This window comes from Neoarius graeffei, chromosome 18, assembly GCF_027579695.1.
Source record: "Neoarius graeffei isolate fNeoGra1 chromosome 18, fNeoGra1.pri, whole genome shotgun sequence".
Taxonomy (NCBI): Eukaryota; Metazoa; Chordata; class Actinopteri; order Siluriformes; family Ariidae; genus Neoarius; species Neoarius graeffei.
In genome coordinates this window covers 34868637-34883015 of record NC_083586.1, presented here as the reverse complement: position 1 = coordinate 34883015, position 14379 = coordinate 34868637, and the positions used below count along the sequence as shown (strand labels likewise).

The window sequence follows — 14379 nt, the reverse complement described above, 5'->3', positions numbered from 1 at the left end:
ATGACTATTACTATGTAAAATTTAATATTATCATTTCTCAGAATGCTCAGAATGAATCATTTGTGTGCCAGATGTTTGAAGAAAGTTTTTCTTCATATCCACTTCACTGTTCTTGAATAATTAATTCCACTTCATTAAATAAGTAATTTCTTAAAACTTATGTACATTTCATAATGTTAATTAATTCTCACATTTTGTATGCAGTGTTTATCACGTCCTCCGTAAATCCTGTTGATTACTTGATAAAAACAGCACTCGAGTAAATACTGCAGGCAATTAATCCCAGCACTTTCCCCGAGAATGCTTTTAGTATTTATAATATATGATTACCATATGATACATTTTCTTTTTTAATATTATGCCCAAATATTACCACAGTGTTTAACGGAACAGTTAAAATGGTTAACACTTGTAAAAGGACTTTGGAAAGATTAGTCCAATGTCAAATGGTGGTACAGAAAAAAAAAAAAAAAAAATATATATATATATATATATATATATATATATATATATATAGGGCGGCACGGTGGTGTAGTGGTTAGCGCTGTCGCCTCACAGCAAGAAGGTCCTGGGTTCGAGCCCCGTGGCCGGCGAGGGCCTTTCTGTGCGGAGTTTGCATGTTCTCCCCGTGTCCGCGTGGGTTTCCTCCGGGTGCTCCGGTTTCCCCCACAGTCCAAAGACATGCAGGTTAGGTTAACTGGTGACTCTAAATTGATCATAGGTGTGAATGTGAGTGTGAATGGTTGTCTGTGTCTATGTGTCAGCCCTGCGATGACCTGGCGACTTGTCCAGGGTGTACCCCGCCTTTCGCCCGTAGTCAGCTGGGATAGGCTCCAGCTTGCCTGAGACCCTGTAGAAGGATAAAGCGGCTAGAGATAATGAGAGGAGAAAACCCCGATTCCAAAAAAGTTGGGACAAAGTACAAATTGTAAATAAAAACGGAATGCAATGATGTGGAAGTTTCAAAATTCCATATTTTATTCAGAATAGAACATAGATGACATATCAAATGTTTAAACTGAGAAAATGTATCATTTAAAGAGAAAAATTAGGTGATTTTAAATTTCATGACAACAACACATCTCAAAAAAGTTGGGACAAGGCCATGTTTACCACTGTGAGACATCCCCTTTTCTCTTTACAACAGTCTGTAAACGTCTGGGGACTGAGGAGACAAGTTGCTCAAGTTTAGGGATAGGAATGTTAACCCATTCTTGTCTAATGCAGGATTCTAGTTGCTCAACTGTCTTAGGTCTTTTTTGTCGTAGCTTCTGTTTTATGATGCGCCAAATGTTTTCTATGGGTGAAAGATCTGGACTGCAGGCTGGCCAGTTCAGTACTCGGACCCTTCTTCTATGCAGCCATGATGCTGTAATTGATGCAGTATGTGGTTTGGCATTGTCATGTTGGAAAATGCAAGGTCTTCCCTGACAGAGATGTCGACTGGATGGGAGCATATGTTGCTCTAGAACCTGGATATACCTTTCAGCATTGATGGTGTCTTTCCAGATGTGTAAGCTGCCCATGCCACACGCACTAATGCAACCCCATACCATCAGAGATGCAGGCTTCTGAACTGAGTGCTGATAACAACTTGGGTCGTCCTTCTCCTCTTTAGTCCGAATGACACGGCGTCCCTGATTTCCATAAAGAACTTCAAATTTTGATTTGTCTGACCACAGAACAGTTTTCCACTTTGCCACAGTCCATTTTAAATGAGCCTTGGCCCAGAGAAGACGTCTGCGCTTCTGGATCGTGTTTAGATACGGCTTCTTCTTTGAACTATAGAGTTTTAGCTGGCAACGGCGGATGGCACGGTGAATTGTGTTCACAGATAATGTTTTCTGGAAATATTCCTGAGCCCATTTTGTGATTTCCAATACAGAAGCATGCCTGTATGTGATGCAGTGCCGTCTAAGGGCCCGAAGATCACGGGCACCCAGTATGGTTTTCCGGCCTTGACCCTTACGCACAGAGATTCTTCCAGATTCTCTGAATCTTTTGATGATATTATGCACTGTAGATGATGATATGTTCAAACTCTTTGCAATTTTACACTGTCGAACTCCTTTCTGATATTGCTCCACTATTTGTCGGCGCAGAATTAGGTGGATTGGTGATCCTCTCCCCATCTTTACTTCTGAGAGCCGCTGCCACTCCAAGATGCTCTTTTTATACCCAGTCATGTTAATGACCTATTGCCAATTGACCTAATGAGTTGCAATTTGGTCCTCCAGCTGTTCCTTTTTTGTACCTTTAACTTTTCCAGCCTCTTATTGTCCCTGTCCCAACTTTTTTGAGATGTGTTGCTGTCATGAAATTTCAAATGAGCCAATATTTGGCATGAAATTTCAAAATGTCTCACTTTCGACATTTGATATGTTTTCAATGTTCTATTGTGAATACAATATCAGTTTTTGAGATTTGGAAATTATTGCATTGAATTCCATTTTTATTTACAATTTGTACTTTGTCCCAACTTTTTTGGAATCGGGGTTGTGTGTATATATATATATATATATATATATATATATATATATATATATATCTCATCTCATCTCATTATCTCTAGCCGCTTTATCCTTCTACAGGGTCGCAGGCAAGCTGGAGCCTATCCCAGCTGACTATGGACGAGAGGCGGGGTACACCCTGGACAAGTCGCCAGCTTATCGCAGGGATATATATATATATATATATATATATATATATATATATATATATATATATATATATAAATAAATAATGTGAGGGAATGCAGATTAAAAAATAAATCTAGTTAATAAAAACCTTCTCTCATTCATGACAGTCCAATGTATAAAGTTCATGTTTAATTGAGAACACAATTTAACATGGAAGGATGATAAACCTGAGGTAGGTATATAATAATAATAATAATAATAATAATAAAGTAGTGGGGGAACAATATCATTTTCAAAATTATTTACAATAATAAAAAAATTTGTGATTGCATAAGTGTTCATGATCTTGAGTTACAGTGGTATGCAAAAGTTTGGGCACCCCTGGTCAAAATTGCTTTTCCTGTGAACAGTTCAGCAAGTTGAAGATGAAATGATCTCCAAAAGGCATAAAGTTAAAGATGACTCATTCCCTTTATAGTTTAGGCAAAAACATTTTTTTTTATTTTCATCTTTTACATTTTCAAAATGACAAAAAATGGAAAAGGGCCCGAAGCAAAAGCTTGGGCGCCCTGCATGGTTAGTACCTAGTAACACCCCCTTTGGCAAGTATCACAGCTTGTAAACACTTTTTGTAGCCAGCTAATAATCTTTCAGTTCTTATCTGGGGGATTTTCACACATGCGTCCTTGCAAAAGGCTTCCAGTCCGACAAGTTTCTTGCGCTGTCTTGCATGCACTGCTCTTTTCAGATCTATCCACAGATTTTCAATGATGTTTAGGTCAGGGGACTGTGAGGGTCAGGGCAAAACCTTCAGCTTGTGCCTCTTGAGGTATTCCATTGTAGATTTTGAGGTGTGTTTTGGATCATCGTCTTATTGTAGGACCCATCCTCTTTTTAACTTCAACATTTTTACAGATGGTGTGATGTTTGCTTCCAGAATTTGCTGGTATTTATTCGAATCCATGCTTCCCTCGACCAGTGAAATGTGCCCTGTGCCACTGGCTGCAACACAACCCCAAAGCATGATCGATCCACACCCATGCTTCAGAGTTGGAGAGGTGTTCTTTTCCTGGAATTTGGCACCCTTTTTTCTCCAAACATACCTTTGCACATTGTGGCCAAAAACTTCTATTTTGATTTCATCAGTCCACAGGACTTGTTTCCAAAATGCATCAGGCTTATTTAGATGTTCATTTGCAAACTTCAGACGCTGAATTTTGTGGCTAGGATGCAAGAAAGGTTTTCTTCTGATGACTCTTCCATGAAGGTCATATTTATTCAGGTGTCGCTGCATAGTAGAACAGTGCACCACCACTCCAGGGTCTGCTAAATCTTTCTGAAGGTCTTTTGCAGTCGAACAGGGGTTTTTATTTGCCTTTCTAGCAATCCAATGAGCAGTTCTTTCAGAAAGTTTTCTTCATCTTCCAGACCTCACCTTGATCTCCACTGTTTCTGTTAACTGCCATTTCTCAATAACATTACAGTCTGAGGAAACAGCTACCTGAAAACACTTTGCTACGTTCTTGTAGCCTTCTCCTGCTATGAGAGCATCAATTATTTTATTATTCAGAATGCGAGGGAGTTGCTTAGAGGAGCTCATGGCTGTTGATTTTAGGGACAAGTTTGAGGAGTCAGAGAATTTATACAGCTTTGAAATCTGCATCATCTGACATTTCCTAACGAAGAATTTGAACAAGCCACAGCTCAATAAGCTAATTAAGGTCTGGAACCTTGGTAAAAGTTACCTGAGAACTCAAATGTATTGGGGTGCCCAAACTTTCGCATGGTGTTCCTTTTCTTTTTTCACTCTCCAATTGTACAAAACAAAAATAATACACAAATCTTGCAGGAAACGCTGAAAAGAAATGTGTCATCTTTACCTTTATGCCTTTTGGTGATCAGTTCATCTTCTGCTCACTTAACTATTCACAGTAACAGACATTTTCAGTAAGGGTGCCCAAACTTTTGCATGCCACTGTACACCATTTCCTGGAAGCCTAGAGTATGTTTGAGAGCTTTCCACCTCTGTATATAATGTAATAGTGACTGAGGACTTGAAAGCTTACTTCATGAAGCAGTCCCTGGTGTCACGTGCAGAGGTCATGTCCCATTCATATGATGTAGATCCCTGTAGTCCAGCCCAGCTTCCTGAGGGTGGAGGCCAGCCGGTGGATTTACTCTTATGGCTAAAAATAAAGCAGAGCAGAAAATAAAGTGTTTAAGAAGAAAGAAGAAATCTTTGTCACATGCACACTTCAAGCACAGTGAAATTCATCCTCTGCATTTAACCAATCTGAAGGAGTGAACACACACACACACACACCCAGAGCAGTGGGCAGCCACACCAGAGCACCTAGCGAGCAGTCAGGGGTTAAGTACCTTGCTCAAGGGCACCTCAGCCCAAGGCCGCCCCACGTTAACCTAACCTGCATTTCTTTGGATTGTGGGGGAAACCAGAGCACCCGGAGGAAACCCACGCAGACACGGGGAGAACATGCAAACTCCACACAGAAAAGCCCTCGCCGGCCACTGGGTTTGAACCCGGACCTTCTTGCTGTGAGGTGACCGTGTTAACCACTACACCACCGTTTATTTTCTTAAAGTACTGTATAAAATCTTAGACACATGTAAAGAAATGCTGTAGACAAAAAATGGCTTAAAAGTCTCATCTCATCTCATCCTCTCTAGCCGCTTTATCCTGTTCTACAGGGTCGCAGGCAAGCTGGAGCCTATCCCAGCTGACTACGGGCGAAAGGCGGGGTACACCCTGGACAAGTCGCCAGGTCATCACAGAGCTGACACATAGACACAGACAACCATTCACACTCACATTCACACCTACGGTCAATTTAGAGTCACCAGTTAACCTAACCTGCATGTCTTTGGACTGTGGGGGAAACCGGAGCACCTCCACAGCAAACCACAGCAAACTCCACACAGAAAGGCCCTCGCCGGCCACAGGGCTCGAACCCAGACCTTCTTGCTGTGAGGCGACAGTGCTAACCACTACACCACCATGCCGCCTGGCTTAAAAGTAATGAAATTAAATGTTTCAACATAAAAAATACTATAAACAGTAAGCAGTAAGGCATAATAAATGAAACAAAGTCAATATTTGGTGTGAGATGACCCTTTGCTTGGAAAAAAAAATAGTCTCAGGCACAATGAGTGCAGCTTTATAAGGAAATGAGCTGTAGGTTTTACTGAGCATCTTACAGAAGCAGCCACAGTTCTTCTGAACACTTTGACTGTCACACTTGCTTCTTAATTTTGCACCAAAACCCAGCAGCCTTCATTATGTTTTTTAATCTCAAAAGTGCTCTCTTATGTTATATTCTGCTCAGATACAAACATTTTTTTTTTCTGTCGCATTTAATTTTGTGCTGAAAAACGAATGTTTGGACTCTAAAATGTTTTTGTACTGACTCGATAATGTAAAAGTCATACAATAGCAGTTTGTATGAAAAAAAAAATAGGGTGCCTAAGATTTTTTGCACAGTACTGTACATTGATATGTTAAATGATAAGAAATGATTAAATTATAATGTAGCAATCTCAAAATTTTATGACGTCATTTTCTCTTTCACATTTCTGCAAGGTGAATATAACACCAAGTCCTATTTATCTCCCAATTAAACATCTGGCATGGTGATCCATTTCAACGAATTATAAAGAACAAGAAATTGGCAAATTTGTGACATCTTTGAATGTTAATTAATATAATAATGTAATTGAGACAGTGCAGTAATGATGCAGTCCTTACCATAATGCTTTCTGGGTCATGAAATTGGTTCTTTATCAGTTATTGTGAAGAACTCAATTATTACAGTTAGTATGAGTATATATTTATTTCACTTGATTCATGGAATTTATTCTCACTGCTACAACACTGAATGTATAGATGCAAACCAAAATCCATGAATAAAAATTAACCAACCGTCAAACCCATATTAAACCCACAAGTCCTGGGCATGGGTGCTTATTTCCTTTACTTATAAACTTCAGGATGGAAATCCCACTTCAGAGCATATTTATTTCATTACCTTTTTTAACATGAGTGAAAAGTTTGGACACACTAAATTGTCAGATATATGTGTTTCATTGTTTTCAAGCATTTTGGTCAAGGCTTTTAGTTAAAATCTTGCTTTTAAGAAAAAGCTCCAAAGTGAAGTAAATACCCATGCATGAATTTCACTCTGAACCTAAATGTCCATCCATCCATTATCTGTAGCCGCTTATCCTGTCTGACAGGATCGCAGGCAAGCTGGAGCCTATCCCAACTGACTATGGGTGAAAGGCGGGGTACACCCTGGACAAGTCGCCAGATCATCGCAGGGCTGACACACAGAGACAAACAACCATTCACACTCACATTCACAACTACGGTCAATTTAGAGTCACCAGTTAACCTAACCTGCATGTCTTTGGACTGTGGGGGAAACCGGAGCACCCGGAGGAAACCCACGCAGACATCAGGAGAACATGCAAACTCCGTACAGAAAGGCCCTCGCCGGCCGTTGGGCTTGAACCCAGGACCTTCTTGCTGTGAGGCGACAGCGCTAACCACTACACCACCGTGCCGCCCTGAACCTAAATGCATTTTTAAATAATGAATATTTACTTAAAACAAGTCGTGTTTAGACTGCTTTAGGTATTACTTTTTTAATTTGTGATACAAAGGCAACGTGCCACACAGAAAAGCAAACCTTCATTGATCTCTCCAGTGAAAAACAGTCAGGGCTGATTGATGTTTTTAAACAGTTGAAACTTCAGTTGAAAAGGACTCATTTCCATTTTCTTATAAGAATTAGATACAGTCATTATGGAGATGAAAAAATGCAAAATATTTTTCTCAACACACAGAGAGTGTATTCCTTTTTAATTTATGGCATGCCACACCAAAAAGCAAAACCTTTATTTCGCTACCATTACACTCGAGCTTTTCAGCGAAAATAAGCAGTTCTTTTGATTTCCCCCCCGCAATTTGGTTACTTACCAGTTCCCACCCATCAGCCTGCTCTCCCCATCCAAGTCTAACACCTGTTTCTGACAAGACACGTGAAACCAGTCAGCCACATCTTTTTAAACTGCTGCTTCTGGAACACTGGAACACCCTTAGAGGAAAGCGCTATCTACCCTCTTCCACATACATGAACACACAGATGCTTACGATTTTCTTGTGATTGACAGGAAAGAAAGAATATGTCATTCCTTTCACTTCAAGAGCATGACAAATTTTGCTCCTTGTGGGGTAACTGGGATTCAAACTCACTATCTCCTGAGGATAGGGTGAAGATGTTTCTATTTTCTCCAGAGCCTCATTGTGCCACACTGAAATGCACTGTCACTGTCCAACTGCAGCAATGTATTTAATAAAACCCATGAAGTCATCCCACATAAATCCTCCAGCATTACTTTATAGCATATAAAACATTTATCCAATCCAATGGACTGGATCCAATGTTGATTTAAATAAGCCTCGTTTATTATTATGGCTGAGTTCTTGCCCGAACTAATAATTGAATCATTTTTTTTTGGCTAATCAGACATAAGGTACACCACCACACTTGCCAGAGCAGTTGAGGGTTAGGTGCCTTGCTCAAGGGCACTTGAACCAATCCTGCAGGTTCAGGGAATTAAACCAGTGACCTTTGGTCACCCAAAGCTGTTTCTCTAACCATTTGACCATGGCTTCCCCTAAGCCTAATGTAAGGGTAAATATGTTTGTTCAGTTTTTTAAAGGCAATAGAATAGAAATGCCGTGTCTGCTGGTGAGTTCTTGTTCACGAGGTTGTTAAGTTGCTGTGCAAATACATTTTGGTTCCCTGAGATTAAGTTCCTCAAAAGCCCATCTTATTCCATCCATCCATTATCTGTAGCCGCTTATCCTGTGGGTCACAGGTAAGCTGGAGCCTATCCCAGCGGACTACGGGCGAAAGGCGGGGTACACCCTGGACAAGTCACCAGGTCATCGCAGGGCTGACACATAGACACAGACAACCATTCACACTCACATTCACACCTACGGTCAATTTAGAGTCACCAGTTAACCTAACCTGCATGTCTTTGGACTGTGGGGGAAACCGGAGCACCCGGAGGAAACCCACGCGGACATGGGGAGAACATGTAAACTCCGCACAGAAAGGCCCCTGTTGGCCACTGGGCTTGAACCCAGAACCTTCTTGCTGTGAGGCGACAGTGCTAACCACTACACCACCGTGCCGCCATCCTTATTCCATACACTTCAAATTAGTTAAGACACATTCCTTTCACATTACCAGTTTAATTTATATTTGTGCAAAATCTGCACAAATTAAAATGACCAGTTAAGTTGGTGATTCATTTGTGGAGTTCCAAATGTTCCAAGCACAATGTCAGCAAATCTTTTCACAAGATTATACTGACAAGAACATATTAATATTAAAGTGAATGAGGTTCATGACACATTCGTCTTAAGTGTGCTGTTGTAACAGATTACTCAAAAATTGCTCTTCGTAAATGAGTACCGTCGATTCCACAAGCTCCGAACTGTCTCCTGTCCTCCTGAATTTCTTTTGCCATCCTCCAGTGGCTAGCATGGCCTACAGTACGTGGATTGAGAAATCGAGTTGTTAAGGCGATCTATGCTGACAGATTTGACACACTGGGCCTTCCGGCTTCATCTCCTAATCCGTCTCATCAGGGAGAAAACAAATCCACACAATTTGCGGCAATAAGAGGATTTGGAGAGTTGTGTATGTCGAGTGAGGGGAGGGTGAAAGAAAAATATCAGCACTCTGCTGGAGATCTGTTGCTCAGTGTGGGGGCTGGGAAAGATGAGATCCTCAAAACTGTGTCTGTGCTTCAGCAATCCAGCTTTGCCGTGAAGGAAGCCAGTTGTTCAGAGGGGTTGTTTATTTATTTGTTTGCTTCTTTGCAGTGGGTGATGGAGCAAAAACTGACATGCACTGAACAGCAACGTGTTGTAATTCCACTGTTCCATCCATTTACTTAGCAAGTTTAACAAATCACATTGTCAAAAAGCAGCATGTAGGTTTAGATCCCTAGTGAGCAAGCCAGACGCGATCGTGGCAAGAAGGGAAGAAAGAGGAGGGGAAAAAACACATGAGACAACACAAGGAAGAAACCTTGAGAGGAACCAAACACAAAATAAACCCCATCCTGTTCTGGTTGATAATAGTTGTAGAAGAGGAAAGTGAAACAGTAGGTCTACTAAATGTGCTGAAAAGATGTTCAGTATTAACATATTATGAATCAGAGTCCTGGGATAAGTACAAAGTACAGGAAAGTCTTTATGAGTACTGCAGCAGTACTTGGGTACAAATCGACAGTATCTAGGTGAGAATGACTGAAGAAAGATGGGTCTTGGGCATAAAGTGTTTTAAGGTACTAAAGGTGCACTCAGTATACCCAAAATCAACCAGAAAAGATATGAAGATGTAGCTGTTTTTTAGGTTTTTTTTTTTTGAAAAATCATTTTATACTCTCTATTTCTACTGTTTTATTGACTCTCATTCTTGCTTGGTCTGGTTGTTTCTTAATCCTTTATAGTTATTGCATAAGCTATTATTACTGCTGCTTATTTTTAACAATTACTCCATGAAATCGAGTCGTACATGAACTGATAGCCAATGAGATGCATAGCTATAAGCCATGTACACCCAGATTGATTGGAATAACTGTTTTATTATATCCACATTCACTGGATTTTGAGAAACAGAGCATTTTTTAATTTTTTGCAAATTCGGTAAACAAAAACTTCCTACAAACAGTCTGACAAAATCATTTCCGCTAAGGCGGACTTCTTAAAATCCTCTCGATGATTGCATGAATTGACTTTAGTGTTGTTTTTGTTGCAGAAAGTGCCATCTTGCTGTCATGCTGAGGTAAAGAATGTCAGAATGCAGGCACTTATGAATGCATGCGCAGGGGAGAGCTGGGGCATCGCAAACTGCAGCCAGAGCCAAAACGAATAGCAGGAATCATAGTCAGGGACAGGCAGAGGTCAGTTGATTGGCAAACAGTACTGTACAACATAGGGAAAACAGGAAGACGAAGTCGATACTAAACATAAACACTGGTCAATACGGGAAATCAGAGATAAGTCAAATGGCTCGGTGAAGGCAGGTACGGGATACTAAACAATACTTCGCACTGGCTGTCTGTGAAAGCTGAGTATATATAGGCGAGGTGATTACTGGTGAATGGGAGACAGGTGATGTAATTTAAAAGTCAGGTGATAGAGGGAGCTGTGACTCTTGGGGATTGTCGTCCGCAGCAGCCATGTTTGGAAGTTGATCCAAACTTATGTTTTGCCATTAATGACAAAGAACAGCTTTAGACATTTATTTAATTCTTTCTTGGACATTTCAGTGATGCAATTTTCAAGCTTCTTTGAGCTTTTGAACCAGTCTAAAAAAATTCAACAAATTTTAATGCTTAAAGCAGATGTAAAGAAACCGGTAAAATGACAGTAGCAATCTGTGAAAAATGCTATAATAATAATAATTTTTGAAAAATTAAAAAAAAGATACGTTCTTACCCTCAAATACTTTCCTTCCATATTTTGTTGCTTCTTTTGTATTTTTTGGGGTTTTGTTTTCGAGTCAAGTTTTTATTTTGTCCTCGGTTGGCTCAGCAAAATGCGCCGCCATTTTCTTCTTCTTCTTGAGGGTTTTCTGGTGGTTAACAAACCAAATTAAAGATGCATTACCACCACCAAGAGGGCTGGAGTGTGGAACAGGAGAAACTGGGGGGGGGGGGGGGGCATCCTTGACTTGCAAGTGACGTCAAAGCAAAATAGAAACCTGGATGTTGGCCATGTTGGTGGATATACAAATACGGGGTCAAGCGACATTCCATACAAAACACGTGTGCGCAACTCTCTGTTTTTCCACTGCTTTAAGCATTCTTTGAGCTATGCCATATCTTTGTGCTGTATGTGGTTTGGTCACAACAGTACTTGTGACCGTGGCACGTTTCGATTTTTTAGAATTCCGTCCATGATTCGGAAAGAGGGTGAGGAAACTCTGAGGCTTAGTACGGAGAAGAGAGGAGATGAGCACGGCTGAACAACATCGGCAGGGCTGATCTAACAGAGGCTAAAACCAAAACAGCTCGTGTTTGCAGGAATCATTTAATCTCAGATGAGATTCAAAAGCTCTCTCGATAATATCATGGAAGAATTTTATTTTATGTTGCTAGAATTTTGCTATAAAATGAATGTTCTGTTGTCGTAGTTCACTCGGGTGTTGTTATAATTTTAACACGTGTATGACCATTTCGCTTCTAGGAGCACCAGCAAAATTATATGATAGAAACAATCCAGACTGGGCACCCACTCATAAAATGGGCTATGTTTCGTCCAAGGTCAGACTTGATTCTTCAGCAGCCAAACCAGATAGAACGTGATATCTGGGTACTCGATGGTTGGTAGAAGCGTCTTATCTTCAGAAAAGTCTGACTTTTCAAATATTATGGGTCAAAAACACACATATCTATCTTCTCTTTGTATTGAATCTTCACTCGACCGTTCAAATAGTGGTAATACTGAGAAAATTCAGCATTGTTTACAGACACGCTTTCAGCGGCTGCCATCCTAGTTCCTTTGTATATCCACCATCATGGCGGACGTTCATGATGCAGCACATTTTGATCACGTGGTTGCAAGTCATCTATATTCTTTTATTTTGCTATTTCTGTTTATTTTAAATACTTGATACCAAAAGTGATGTATCTGACTTGATGCGCGCCGCCATTTTGTTTTTATCTACTCACGGTACATGAGCTGATATCCTAGTAGTAGAGTAGCCAATCAGAGCACGCGATTGCTCATAGCCAATGAATGTGGATTATAATAATGTACATTATGCGCTAATTCTTCTTATATTTTTCATTTTTGTCTTGATAATTTCCTTTTGAAGCACTCTGAGCTGTATTATATGTATAAAAGGTGCAGTACAAATAGTGTTGTTATTGCTGTTACTACTACTCGCAGTGGTTATTAATCTAATTCTACCCCATGTTTTTTTTGTAGCTTGAAACTTAATTTGTTTCAGTATTTCATTATTTCCTGACACCAAAAAAACCTTTCCAGTTTTTAATAGCACTAATATCATTTACTGTGTGTACCCAACATATCTTGTTCTTGCATGAGAAAATTATTTTCCTTCCCAACAAAAATGAGGTTTCATAAAAGGCAAAGGCTCAAAGCTCTATATTTTTTCACCAGGATTATTGGCTCCATTACAGGCAGCTACGGATGTTAGTGTTCTTTTCCTTTTCACATAAAAGAAACAAAAGGAAGGAGATCACATGAGTTCAAATGAGTCTCGTTGCATGATTATGGCTGAAATATCAAATATGCACCACAGACCACATACTGAAACACACACTGAACGGGTAAATACAGTGGTGCTTGAAAGTTTGTGAACCTTTTAGAATTTTCTATATTTCTGCATAAATATGACCTAAAACATCATCAGATTTTCACACAAGTCCTAAACATAGATAAAGAGAACCCAGTTAAACAAATGAGACAAAAATATTATACTTGGTCATTTATTTATTGAGGAAAATTATCCAATATTACATATCTGTGAGTGGCAAAAGTATGTGAACCTCTAGGATTAGCAGTTAATGTGAAGGTGAAATTAGAGTCAGGTGTTTTCAATCAATGGGATGACAATCAGGTGTGAGTGGGCACCCTGTTTTATTTAAAGAACAGGGATCTATCAAAGTCTGATCTTCACAACACGTTGTTGATGCTCGTCAGGCTGGAAAAGGTTACAAAACCATCTCTAAAGAGTTTGGACTCCACCAATCCACAGTCAGACAGATTGTGTACAAATGGAAGAAATTCAAGACCATTGTTACCCTCCCCAGGAGTGGTCGACCAACAAAGATCACTCCAAGAGCAAGGCGTGTAATAGTCGGCGAGGTCACAAAGGACCCCAGGGTAACTTCTAAGCAACTGAAGGCCTCTCTCACATTGGCTAATGTTAATGTTCATGAGTCCACTATCAGGAGAACACTGAACAACAATGGTGTGCATGGCAGGGTTGCAAGGAGAAAGCCACTGCTCTCCAAAAAGAACATTGCTACTCGTCTGCAGTTTGCTAAAAATCATGTGGACAAGCCAGAAGGCTATTGGAAAAATGTTTTGTGGACGGATGAGACCAAAAATTTAACTTTTTGGTTTAAATGAGAAGCGTTATGTTTTGGAGAAAGGAAAACACTGCATTCCAGCATAAGAACCTTATCCCATCTGTGAAACATGGTGGTGGTAGTATCACGGTTTGGGCCTGTTTTGCTGCATCTGGGCCAGGACGGCTTGCCATCATTGATGGAACAATGAATTCTGAATTATACCAGCAAATTCTACAGGAAAATATCAGGACATCTGTCCATGAACTGAATCTCAAGAGAAGGTTGGTCATGCAGCAAGACAATGACCCTAAGCACACAAGTCGTTCTACCAAAGAATGGTTAAAGAAGAATAAAGTTAATGTTTTGGAATGGCCAAGTCAAAGTCCTGACCTTAATCCAATTGAAATGTTGCGGAAGGACCTGAAGCGAGCAGTTCATGTGAGGAAACCCACCAACATCCCAGAGTTGAAGCTGTTCTGTACAGAGGAATGGGCTAAAATTCCTCCAAGCCGGTGTGCAGGACTGATCAACAGTTACCGGAAACGTTTAGTTGCAGTTATTGCTGCACAAGGGGGTCACACCAGATACTGAA

The 14379-nt window shown here is 40.2% G+C and overlaps 1 protein-coding gene across 1 annotated transcript in view; it reads right to left on the bottom strand.

The window, feature by feature from the left end:
• Positions 1–14379, bottom strand: part of LOC132866141 (FERM and PDZ domain-containing protein 4-like) — a 132434-nt gene that overhangs the window by 69559 nt on the left and 48496 nt on the right. The window contains exon 2 of the mRNA XM_060898736.1: positions 4706–4825. Within this exon, the coding sequence (XP_060754719.1) occupies positions 4706–4825 (120 nt within the window). The remainder of the gene's footprint in view (positions 1–4705; positions 4826–14379) is intronic.